The sequence below is a fragment of the Trichomycterus rosablanca genome, chromosome 12 (assembly GCF_030014385.1).
Source record: "Trichomycterus rosablanca isolate fTriRos1 chromosome 12, fTriRos1.hap1, whole genome shotgun sequence".
NCBI classification, from domain to species: Eukaryota; Metazoa; Chordata; class Actinopteri; order Siluriformes; family Trichomycteridae; genus Trichomycterus; species Trichomycterus rosablanca.
This window is the reverse complement of record NC_085999.1, coordinates 2,747,655-2,761,120: the sequence shown is the minus strand read 5'-3', so window position 1 is coordinate 2,761,120 and position 13,466 is coordinate 2,747,655. Positions and strand designations below refer to the sequence as shown.

At 39.0% G+C, this 13,466-nt stretch overlaps 1 protein-coding gene across 2 annotated transcripts; it reads right to left on the bottom strand.

Moving 5' to 3' along the window:
• Nucleotides 1-6,868: 6,868 nt before the first annotated feature.
• Nucleotides 6,869-12,854, bottom strand: LOC134324318 (uncharacterized). Of its 2 annotated transcripts, none has more exons than XM_063006113.1 (2): nucleotides 12,814-12,854; nucleotides 6,869-7,937 (listed from the first exon to the last, which is right to left on the bottom strand). In XM_063006113.1, exon 2 carries the CDS (start codon nucleotides 7,807-7,809, stop codon nucleotides 6,904-6,906), a length of 906 nt encoding a protein of 301 aa, XP_062862183.1. In that variant the 5' UTR covers nucleotides 7,810-7,937; nucleotides 12,814-12,854; the 3' UTR covers nucleotides 6,869-6,903. The 2 variants fall into 2 exon arrangements, with proteins under 2 accessions (XP_062862183.1, XP_062862184.1); XM_063006114.1 differs by lacking the exon at nucleotides 12,814-12,854 and adding an exon at nucleotides 12,476-12,503.
• Between the last annotated feature and the right edge of the window lie 612 nt (nucleotides 12,855-13,466).

Here is a 13,466-nt window from a genome sequence, read left to right as displayed (position 1 = left end):
ACCTGAATGTCCACTCACATTCTCACTCTTGTTGTCTGTTTTCCAGAATCATTACTCATTATGTTTTATAGGATAAACTACAGGGATACATGTGGAGACCTTGTGATGAGGATCATCCCATCATCCTAAAATCTGATGCAGCCTAATTCAGCATGTTCACGTGGAAAACTTACTAACTGTAGAAAAGATGGAAGAACAAAAGCTAGATGAGTGCAGTAAGAAATCTGGCAGTGAGATTTCTAACAGAGGTAAGTCCAGACGGAGTATTCGCTTTTATTAGGACACGAGGACGTCCAGAAAAAATAAACTGTTTACTTATTTGTATTTCTGACTGCACCTTTCCTCTGATCTCTGTACAAGCTGGTGACCTGGAGAGAGTTATTTTACAACACAGAAATGAGACGGCGAGTAGGAAAAGCAAACAAGAGGCTCGCAAAAAGAGAAACTCGCAAAATCGTCCAGCTTTATCTCAAGACGTGAATGCGGATGCAGATTTCGCACGGCCTCCAGCAAAGAAAAAGCAAAGCAAAGGAGTGAAAACATCAGTTCAGAAAGGAAAAACATCTGTAGCGCCAGGTATCCAAGGTAAACGACCATTTGTCCTTTTTTATACTAAAAAAATAGTACCTTACTTTGTTAGAGGTTTTTCCTCTGGAAAGGATGGTCAGTGTCATAGTGGGATATTTATTTAATTCACACCCCCCATCTATCCTGACACACCGCTTCAGCATCCACACAAACACAGTGGGCTGGTTGTGTCTGAGGGGTGGAAGGTCGAACAGCATCTCTTACCACTGCTGCTTCTATATGTGATCTCCAGGACTAGTCCGGCTGCCTATGTGAGTGGGGGTTAATCACATAGGGCATAGTGCGTCTCTCTGTATGTAATACGGCTCTGTGGGAACCCTACACTGACAGGTGACGAGAAGAGGCCATAGATTGGAAATGTGTCAGAGGGGGCGTGGGGTGATTCGGGTTTTCTCGATCAGACTGAGGGTTGTGCAAGTGGCAGCGGATTCACAATAAAAAATTGGGAGATCTATGGGTTTGGCTAAAACATATAAACGCAATAATTATCTCAGGTGTTTGCATTGTTCTGGCCCTCTAGTGCATTTGGTGCATCTATCATTATTTTTAATGCATCCAGGATGTGTCATATGATTTTTGTATATTTTAGAGCACGTGGCAGAGGGTACCGAACACATCTTCCACACTCACATATGCACAGAATGCCGGCGCTGCTTCAAGACTCGCTCGCACCTGAAAGAGCACATGCGCCTGCATTTCCCAGACCCCAGTCTACAGTGCCCCACGTGCAAGAACTTCTTCACCAGCAAGAGCAAACTGCGCATTCACATGTTACGAGAATCTGGTGAGAAGCTGCACCGCTGTCACCTGTGTGAGTATGGCACGGTGGAACGGAACACACTGCGTCGCCACATCACCAGCGTCCATGGCCATCAAGGAGGGACTGAAGATCCCAGTGAACTCTTCACGTGCCCGACTTGCCAAACAAGCTTTGGGCAGAGTCAAGCATTAAAGCTGCACATGAAGTCTCATCAGATCTCACACCAAGGGCAACCCTTACCCTGCTTGCACCAAGGATGCTCCTTTCAGAGCTCAGACAAGAAGCTGCTCCAGAAGCACCTGCTGGATGAACACGGTGTCGAGGCTGTAGAGTGTACTCACCACGCGTGCTGTGCTTTATTCAGGAGTAAAGACGACATGGAGGCTCATTTCCGCACACATCAGGCCTTCCACTGCACCCAGTGCGACTTCTCGTGTTCCAACAAGAGCTGTTTTCAGCAGCACAGGCGACAGGGCCACGCCGGAGAGACTCAGCTCAGGTGCAGCTTCTGTTCTTTTACCAGCTTCAATCCGGTGGAATTTGAGCAGCATGTTGGGCACCTTCATGCCAACGAGAAAACACACAAGTGCCAAGAGTGCAGCTTCGTCACTGCTCACAAAAGAGTTCTGAAAAGACACATGTTGATGCATACTGGTGAGGATTTCTGTTTATAATGTGTGTTATTGTTTACCTAGTTGCTGAATTAAAAAGCTGTGGCCGTGACATAAAGTTCTGCTGGAACCCAGGACACTGTATAATAATAATAATACATTTAATTTGTAATGCACTTTACATTTGTGTACAAATCTCAAAGTGCCAAAACAATGCAACATTTAACAAATAATTAACATACATACAAAACAACATACATACGCACCAACATATAAACATGTAAATCAAATAAAACCACAAATGGACTCAAATGCCAAAAAAATATTACTTTTCAAATTTAAATCTTTTAGTACAATAAGTCACGTTAAGTTTTGTGCAACAGTTATTTTAATTTTTTTAAATATACATATTTTATGCGTTTTTCTCCCATTTTCTCCAAATTAGCGTAGCCAATTTGTCTTCCGCTGCTGGGGGATCCCTGATTTTTTGCAGTTGAGGTGGGTACATTGCTGCTCACGCCCGCGTGCAGCCCTTAACGGAACCCTTTTCCACCCATGCACTCTGCACAGGCGTCTCTGTCCGCCAATCAGGGTCCTTACACAGCATTTGAAGACCCTGCCCACATAAACCGGTCATCCTGCCCACATAAACCGGTCATCCCTCCCTGCAGGCACTGCCAATTATGCCTGCTAGATGGCGCCCAGCCAACCGGTGGCAACGCTGGTGTGCTAGCAGAACATCCCGCTGCGCCTCCTGGGCACCCCAGTTATTTATTTTAAACTGTTTGTAATTGTATTTCAGTGTGTTTATATGATATTTGTGTTATTTTCAGTGTTTAAGTGTCAAAAACAACCTCATTATTTGACATGAGTCTAAAATATCTGCAGCTCCACGGGACCATGAACGCATTAACAGGTTTCCCAAACATCCTTATGGGAAAAAAATACCTTGAAACTCAACGTCTTTAAAACTTGACGTCACTCCCAGAACCAATCGCTGTCGAGTTTCAAGGTTTTACTCTGAACATAGCCCAATGGATATACAGCCTAAATTATAGACCCTACTTTTTCCCCATGATATAGTCAAGTCAAGTCAAGTCAACTTTATTTATATAGCGCTTTTTACAATAGACATTGTCTCAAAGCAACTTTACAAAATCCAGGACCAACAGATACAAAAACCCCTGTTGAGCAAGCCGAGGGCAACTGTGGCAAGGAAAAACTCCCTGAAAATTACAGGAAGAAACCTTGAGAGGAACCAGACTCAGCAGGGCCCATCCTTCATGGGTGGCCTGGAGGATACTTTAAATAAATACACGATTTACACAAATCATACAAACACAGAATTAAATGATCTAAAAGTCATAACTGGTAATAAATAGATAAATAAACAATTAAATAATAATAGAGTTGTTATCCGCTCTAGTCTTCAATAAAGTCTGTAGTGATTTCTTGTCGTTGCAATTACTCCAGACCAGTCACATCTGACAGGAGCAGCATCGTTGTCCCGGCAGTCTCGACTTCAATCCTTAACCTCGGCGGGTAAACAGGTTTCCATCAGAATGCCCTCGGGGTAAAACAACAGAGAATGTAGTTAATAATGTACAATGCTAGTTGACAAACAGTTTTACAGAGAGTTTTAGACTCCGGCAGCCCTAATTATTACAGCATAACTAAAAGGGAGAGCAAGCAGGTAACAAGGTCATGAAGGCTTTCACAGGACATCAGCGCCCATCTCCCCACCGTCACCAAACCTGAGTGATCGGACAAGAGAGGCAGAACGACAGCAACCCAACATCCCTGATCACCACAAGTTTCTATGACCAAGAACCCCCAAGCTCTGCGCCTTTGTCTATACTAATCAAAAGCCTGAGAAAATAAATATGTTTTCAGTCTAGACTTAAACATTGAGACTGTGTCCGAATCCCGAATAGAGGCAGGAAGATTATTCCAGAGTTGTGGAGCTTTGTAGGAAAACGCTCTTCCACCAGCCGTGATCTTTTTAATTTTAGGAACTATAAGTAACCCTGCATCTTGTGAACGAAGTGGACGCGCTGGGCTGTAGTGATTAATAAGTTCACTCAGATACTGTGGAGCCAGACCATGTAGCGCTTTATAAGTTAGTAAAAGTATTTTGTAATCAATGCGAAATTTAACTGGCAGCCAGTGTAGAGATGATAGAACAGGAGTAATATGGTCAAATTTTTTAGTTCTAGTTAGCACTCGAGCTGCTGCATTTTGAACTAACTGGAGTTTGTTTAAGGATCTACCAGAGCATCCAGTTAGAAGAGCATTACAATAATCTAACCGAGAAGTTATAAACGCATGGATCAGTTTTTCGGCGTCATTAACAGATAGTATATTTCTTATTTTAGAAATGTTACGCAAATGATAGAAAGCAACTCTAGTAATATTATTAACGTGTGTATCAAATGAGAGATCTGAATCTATTGTGACACCTAAGTTTTTTACATCTGGGCTGGGAGTAACAGAGAACGTGTTTAAGTTTAGCACCAGGTTAGACAATTTGTCTCTTGCAGCTTTAGAGCCAACAAGTAAAACCTCTGTTTTATCTGAATTAAGTAAAAGAAAATTACACGACATCCAGTTTTTTATGTCGTTTACACAATCTTCTATCTTACTGATTGTGTCAGTATCATTTGGTTTGGCTGATATATACAGCTGTGTGTCATCTGCATAGCAGTGAAAGTTTATGCCATGTTTATGAATAATTTCACCTAGTGGAAGCATATAGAGTGTAAATAATAGCGGTCCCAGTACCGACCCCTGTGGAACACCATACTTTACTTTTGTAGTTTCCGAGCATTTATTATTTACATAAACGAATTGAGAGCGGTCAGTCAGATATGATTTAAACCAAGAGAGTGCGAGTCCTTTAACACCTACTGTATTTTCTAGCCTCTCCAGTAAAATGTTCTGATCGACCGTATCAAACGCTGCACTAAGATCTAATAGAACAAGAAAAGAGACACATCCATTATCAGAAGACATTAACAACTCGTTAACTACTCTAATTAATGCGGTTTCGGTACTATGATTGGGTCTAAATCCTGATTGAAATTTTTCATGAATACAATTTTCATTCAAATAAGAACATAACTGTTTGGAAACGACTTTTTCTAATATCTTTGAGACAAAAGGAAGGTTTGAAATTGGCCTATAATTAGCTAGTACATGTGGATCAAGATTAGGTTTTTTAATCAGGGGTTTAATAACAGCACTTTTAAACAATTTAGGTACATATCCAAGGCTAAGGGATGCATTGATTAATGTAAGCAGGGGCTCTACAATAGCTGGGAGTAAATCTTTAAGTAAACGAGTTGGAACAGGATCGAGTATACACGATGATGACTTCGATGATTTAATCAACACAGTTAGTTCATTTTGGGAGATTGGATTAAAGGAATTTAGTTGGATTAACTCGTTACTATTATCACCACTGTTATCACCAATGCTGCTCGGAGTGAGTCCATACTTAACATTGGCAAGTGACACACTCTGACTCTGAAGTCGTATTTTTTCTATCTTGTCATTAAAGAATTTTAAAAAATCATCGCTGGTACAGTCAGGCGGTATATTAGATTCAGTTTCATTAACGTTTTTAGTTAATTTGGACACTGTCTCAAAAAGGAATCTGGGATTGTTTTTATTTTTCTCTATTAGGGATGAATAATATAAAGATTTAGCTTTTATAAGTGCATGTTTATACTCAGTTAGAGCATCTTTCCAAGCAATCTTATACACTTCTAGTGTAGTGTGACGCCACTTGCGTTCTAATTTCCGTGCTGCTTGTTTAAGTGCGCATGTGTGGTCATTGTACCAAGGAGCAAGTTTTTTCTCCCTAATCAGTTTAGTTTTGAGTGGGGCTACGTTATCTAAGGTTGTGCGCAGTACGGTCTCTAGGTTTTGAGTTGCCTGATCTAGTTCTTTAGGTTCTGATGCTGATATATTTGGTAATTCTGGTAGGCAGTTTATGAACGCTGCTGCAGTTGCAGATGTAATAGTGCGCTTACATTTAAAACGATTTGGTTGCTGTATATTATTGGACAGGGACACTTCATAAATTAGTAGAGAGTGATCAGAGATTAAGTCATTCTGTGGTATAATTTCCAGGTTGTCTATGTTTATACCATAAGTAAGTATTAAATCTAAGGTATGTTTACAGCGGTGAGTGGGTCCTGTTACATTTTGGGTGATGCCTAAGGATTCTAAAATAGAGTCAAACGCAATTTTGAGTGGATTACACTTATCCTCATAATGAATATTAAAGTCACCAACAATTAAAGCTTTCTTAGTTGATAAAACTAATTTAGAAAGAAAATCGGCAAATTCGTTAAGAAATTCTGAGTAAGGACCAGGGGGTCGATAAACAGTAACCAGCTTAAACATACTATTTTTATCAGATGAACATTTATTGGTTATGTCAGAGATAAGAACTTCAAACGAGTTTGTTATGGGAGATGATTTTACAGTAAGACCTATGTCTTTATCATAAATTGCGGCTATTCCTCCACCACGACCGCTAAGACGTGGCTTATGTTCATAACTGTAACCCGGAGGAGATGCTTCATTTAAACCTAGATACTCATCAGGTCTAGCCCAGGTCTCGGTTAAACACAGGGCACTAAGACAATTATCTGTAATTATTTCATTTACAATTACTGTTTTGCATGCAAGTGACCTGATGTTTAGAAGTCCTAACTTTAGTTTAACTTTACTAGGGTTTTCATGATGCTCATTTAGATTAATTTTAATTAAGTTATTATGACATACTTTTTGATTTTGTTTTGGCTTACACCTGCCACGGTAAACAGACACAGTCTCAATGGTTTGTGACCTAAGGATTCCAGGTGACGTCCGATGGCGACTCGCAGACAGTCGGTTAGGCCTGTTAGTCTGCTGCCTGGTCTTGGCTCTGGATAGTCATTTAACACTATCTGCCGCTACACTAACGCGGTGGTAAAGCCTGTCACCTATGCTGCAAGAAATGCGAGCAGCACCCTCCCACGTGGGGTGGACACCATCCCGCTTCAAAAGACCAGGCCTTCCCTCAAAGGTGGACCAGTTATCTACAAAATCAATGCAGTTTTCTGAGCACCATTTAGACATCCAGCGGTTCAGCGACAACAACCTGCTGTAGGTTTCGCCACTGGGTCGAATCGGTAAGGGGCCAGAGCACACTACTGCCTCAGACATCGACCTAGCTAACTCACACACCTCTTTAACATTACTCTTAGTAACCTCAGACTGCCGTAAACGAACATCATTAGTGCCGACGTGGATAACAATCTTCGAAAATCTACGATTAGCATTAGCCAGCACTTTTAGATTTGCTCTGATGTCAGGCGCCCTGGCCCCCGGAATACAGGTGACTATGGTTGCTGGTGTCTCTATGGGGGTTGCAATACGCACGTGTCGGAGCTGAGAATCTCCTATAACCAGAGCACTTACATTAACAGGCTTCTCAGCGGGTGGCTCACTGAGTGGGGAAAACCTGTTGGACACGTGCAACTGAGATGGTCGGTGCTTTTCCCTACGACTATGTCGCCGAGACGTCACCCAGTCGCCCCGCTGTGAGGGCTCTAATGCCGGAGTCTGGGGTTCTACACCTGAACTGCTGGCATTCGGGACTGCTACAGCTGAATCTAAGCCCTCACTAGTAGTAGTCTGTTCTAACGCCCGAATGCGCCCTTCTAACACTGAGATCTTCTCCGTCAGACTAACAACTAATCTACACTTATCACATGTAAAGTTATCACTAAACACGGAGAAGGAATAACTGAACATATTACACTCGGAACATGGATATAATGCTCCTGCTGGGGCCATAGTAGCAAAGAAATGTACTTAGCTTTACAAGATGAGTTGGAGATGATGTTAATGTTGGATTCACCGGCGCTTCTGCTGGTAGTCACAGAAGAACGGCTTTAATTCCGGATGAAACAGGCGATGATGAGCTGGAATACAAAAACCACCAACCAAACAACACAAACGCGCTTCGTTCGGACAAAAGCGACTGTAATTCTAAAGGAGAACGGTGTTATGCGCTGGTGTACTAAACAAATAAACGCGCTTCCTACGAACAGAAACGGTTATAACTCCCCACAAAACAAAGGTGTTTTAAGAGCTGAAATACAGAACACAACCAAACACAAACGCGCTTCGTGCGGACCGAAAACGGTTTTAATTCTGGATAATTATGATGTTTATGCGCTGAAGTACAAAAACAAACAAAACCGGCTTCGTTCGGATGCCGGTGTTCTGTCGATTTATCCTACCCATCGATTTGTCCTACTGAGCATGCGCACATCGGTTTTGACTCGTTGCGGGGAACGCCTATAATTCTGTGCTACCTTTGCCTAATTTATTTGTTCTAGCGGTTAGTAACGTATGGTTTCGTTTTAATTCTTTAAAAAGTTTAAAGTTTAAGTGTATGTATATGTAATGCTGTTATTATGTGACTTTAAAAAAAAAAAGCTATATAAAAATATTCAAAGTGCTTAAATGAGCTGTACTTGATTGATTACAGTTAAATAACTGTGTATCTTAATAATGCTGTGTTAACGTTGTATTTAACCACGTTTATACATGCCTTTGGTAATTTTAGATGCGTTTTTCATACATCTAGAAAAGCCAATCATTTTTAAATAACCATCTGCGACCTTAACATTATGACAACACAAAATGTATTAGGTTATTTTTCAGTTTTGTGCTTTATTAGCAGTTCAATATGTACAGTAACGGTTGTTTGAAGTTAAAGTTGAGTTTAAAGTGAATTACTGAATGAATATGTTGAGCATTTATTACGTTTTTTATGTACTCAGTTATTTGTATATGTACAACTATTTTTTGCTGCTCCCCTGTCAGTTTAGTTCTAATTATTTGAGATTAAGATGTTCTTCGGGTTAGAATATTATTTACTACAAAATCAAAATGTACATACATCATACATACATCATACACACATACACATATATATATATATATATATATATATATACATACTGTATATACATATAATACTCACTACATAGCCAACACTACATATACACACTACATAGCCAAAAGAACTCGCTTGTAGTTCTACAATTACTGACTGTAGTCCATCTGTTTCTCTGCATGCTTTGTTAGCTCCCTTCATGCTGTTCGTCAATGGTCAGAACCCCCACAGAGCAGGTATTATTTAGGTGGTGGATCATTCTCAGCACTGCAGTGACACTGACATGGTGGTGGTGTGAGTGGATCAGAAACAGCAGTGCTGCTGGAGTTTTAAAATACAGTGTCCACTCACTGTCCACTCTATTAGACACTCCTACCTAGTTGGTCCACCTTGTAGATGTAAAGTCAGAGACGATCGCTCATCTATTGCTGCTGTTTGAGTCGGTCATCTTCTAGACCTTCATCAGTGGTCACAGGACACTGCCCACAGGGTGCTGTAGGCTGGATATTTTTGGTTGGTGGACCAATCTCAGTCCAGCAGTGAGGTGTTTAAAAACTCAGCACTGCTGTGTCTGATCCATTCATACCAGCACAACACACACTAACACCATGTCAGTGTCACTGCAGTGCTGAGAATGATCCACCACCTAAATAATACCTGCTCTGTAGTGGTCCTGTAGGGGGTCTGACCACTGAAGAACAGGGTGAAAGCAGGTTAAAAAGTATGTAGAGAAACAGATGAACTACAGTCAGTAATTTTAGAACTACAGAGTGCTTATACATGATAAGTTTTTCAGGATGAACTCAAGTTCATATGCATGTATAAATAGCTGGAGGTAATATTGTTATTGAATATTTTAAACTAGTTAGAATTTTGCTAAACCAGATTTTGCCACTGTCTCCATTAATTAATAGGAATTATAAAGCCAAGTGAACTTCATGACAGCAGGGCTGAGTGGTGATTTAAGACAATGCAGAGGATTACTGCATAAGTTGCTCCATGCTGCAAGACAGAGCTGACAAGAGCATGATTGAAATGATAGATATTTAGAGCAGCTATATTATACAGATATACAGATATATTTTATCTAATTTTACCTTTATTATTAAAAAGTTATTGTGAACATTATTTACTGATTTGTACAGCATTGTTACCTGTTTTACTCAGGTGCAGTGTGACAGTAGATGGGTACATTTTAATGTGCAGAATATAACAAATCACACCCAAAATACATATGTAAAAAATGTAGACACATCCACCAGAGACTCAGGATGTGTTGTTGTTAATAAACTAGTTTAAAAATTACACAATTATTTGAGATGTATGGGCTGTATAGTGGCTCAGTGGGTAGCTTTGTTGATTCACAGCAAGAAGGTCCTGGGCTCCATTTACAGGTGGATTCTTTCTGTGAGAAGTTTGCATGTTCTCCCCATGTGTATGTGGGGTTTTTTTTCCGGGTGCTCTAGTTTTCTCCCACAGTCCAAAGACATGCAAGTGAGGTAAATTGAAGATACAAAACTGTCTCTGACTGTGTTTGATATTAAATGTGTGAACTAATAAATCTTGTGTAATGAGTAACTACCTGCCCTGTCATGAATGTAACCATGATGTTAAAATCCTAATAAATAAATTAAAAATTAAGATAAATGTCTGAGAGACAGGTCAATAAATCAAGTGTGCTACCTATCATTTGTAATAAAATATAAGCCCATCGAGATGTGCTAACACTATTTATAATAAGACATAGATCTATCGAGATGCGCTGTCTATTGTTTATAATAATATACATACCTATCGAGATGTGCTACCTATAGTTTATAATAAGATACATACCTATCGAGATGTCCTACCTATTGTTTATAATAAGATATAGAGCTATCGAGATGTCCTACCTATTGTTTATAATAAGATACATACCTATCGAGATGTCCTACCTATTGTTTATAATAAGATACATACCTATCGAGATGTCCTACCTATTGTTTATAATAAGATACATACCTATCGAGATGTCCTACCTATTGTTTATAATAAGATACATACCTATCGAGATGTGCTACCTATAGTTTATAATAAGATACATACCTATCGAGATGTCCTACCTATTGTTTATAATAAGATATAGAGCTATCGAGATGTCCTACCTATTGTTTATAATAAGATACATACCTATCGAGATGTCCTACCTATTGTTTATAATAAGATACATACCTATCGAGATGTCCTACCTATTGTTTATAATAAGATATAGAGCTATCGAGATGTCCTACCTATTGTTTATAATAAGATACATACCTATCGAGATGTCCTACCTATTGTTTATAATAAGATACATACCTATCGAGATGTCCTACCTATTGTTTATAATAAGATACATACCTATCGAGATGTGCTACCTATAGTTTATAATAAGATACATACCTATCGAGATGTCCTACCTATTGTTTATAATAAGATATAGAGCTATCGAGATGTCCTACCTATTGTTTATAATAAGATACATACCTATCGAGATGTCCTACCTATTGTTTATAATAAGATACATACCTATCGAGATGTCCTACCTATTGTTTATAATAAGATACATACCTATCGAGATGTGCTACCTATAGTTTATAATAAGATACATACCTATCGAGATGTCCTACCTATTGTTTATAATAAGATATAGAGCTATCGAGATGTCCTACCTATTGTTTATAATAAGATACATACCTATCGAGATGTGCTACCTATAGTTTATAATAAGATACATACCTATCGAGATGTGCTACCTATTGTTTATAATAAGATACATACCTATCGAGATGTCCTACCTATTGTTTATAATAAGATACATACCTATCGAGATGTCCTACCTATTGTTTATAATAAGATACATACCTATCGAGATGTGCTACCTATAGTTTATAATAAGATACATACCTATCGAGATGTCCTACCTATTGTTTATAATAAGATATAGAGCTATCGAGATGTGCTACCTATAGTTTATAATAAGATACATACCTATCGAGATGTCCTACCTATTGTTTATAATAAGATACATACCTATCGAGATGTCCTACCTATTGTTTATAATAAGATATAGAGCTATCGAGATGTCCTACCTATTGTTTATAATAAGATATAGAGCTATCGAGATGTGCTACCTATAGTTTATAATAAGATACATACCTATCGAGATGTCCTACCTATTGTTTATAATAAGATACATACCTATCGAGATGTCCTACCTATTGTTTATAATAAGATATAGACCTATCGAGATGTCCTACCTATTGTTTATAATAAGATATAGAGCTATCGAGATGTGCTACCTATAGTTTATAATAAGATACATACCTATCGAGATGTCCTACCTATTGTTTATAATAAGATACATACCTATCGAGATGTCCTACCTATTGTTTATAATAAGATATAGAGCTATCGAGATGTCCTACCTATTGTTTATAATAAGATACATACCTATCGAGATGTCCTACCTATTGTTTATAATAAGATATAGAGCTATCGAGATGTCCTACCTATTGTTTATAATAAGATACATACCTATCGAGATGTGCTACCACTAGTTATAATAAGATACCTATAATTTATAATATGATAGACATAATTTTAATAAGAACAGATCGATAAAACTTAAATATTTACTACAGGAATACATTTCGATAGGGTAGGACAAATCGACAGATAGATCTATAAATCTGCGCTACGGTAGGAAGTTTCGATAGGGTAGGACAAATCGACAGATAGATCTATAAATCTGCGCTACGGTAGGAAGTTTCGATAGGGTAGGACAAATCGACAGATAGATCTATAAATCTGCGCTACGGTAGGAAGTTTCGATAGGGTAGGACAAATCGACAGAACACCGGGACGAGACGTACCTCTCGAAACACATGCTGACACACTCCGACGACAAGCAGCACATGTGTTCAGAATGCGGTTACGTTACCAAATGGAAGCACTACCTGAACGTTCACATGCGCAAACATACCGGCGATCTCAGGTGTGTATTGTGTTGTACTATTGTTTAATGTTTACTTCTTCTTTTCACCTGCCACTGCTGTAGTACAGTTAGCTCATAGCCACAAGCACCACACCCATAGAATGATGTAGAAACTAAACCATCGCCAGATTTTATAATAATAATAATAATATCCCCCCTACTTGTTGTGTTTTGTAGTGTTTCATACAATTGTACTGGGTTGGTCATTTGATCAGGTACAGGCACTTTGTCAGTATACAATGACTAACTGTAGTATGTCTGTAGCTATGCATTGTCAGATACACACAATACACAATAGTATAGTGTTAAAAAGCAGTAATGCACACCAGTGTTTAGTTTGATCAGACAGCAACTAAACAGGAACTGTCTGAAATCCACTGGAGTTCCTCAACACTAAACCGTGCATGTTATCAGTTCCACTTACCATATAGAAGCACTTTGTAGTTCTACAAATACTGACTGTAGTCCATCTGTTTCTCTACATACTTTTGTAACCTGCTTTTACTCTGTTCTTCAATGGTCAGGACCCCC

Bases quoted from the DNA above. Each gene is read 5' to 3' on its own strand.
- LOC134324318 (XM_063006113.1), bottom strand. From the start codon at position 7,809: ATGGCCCCAGCAGGAGCATTATATCCATGTTCCGAGTGTAATATGTTC.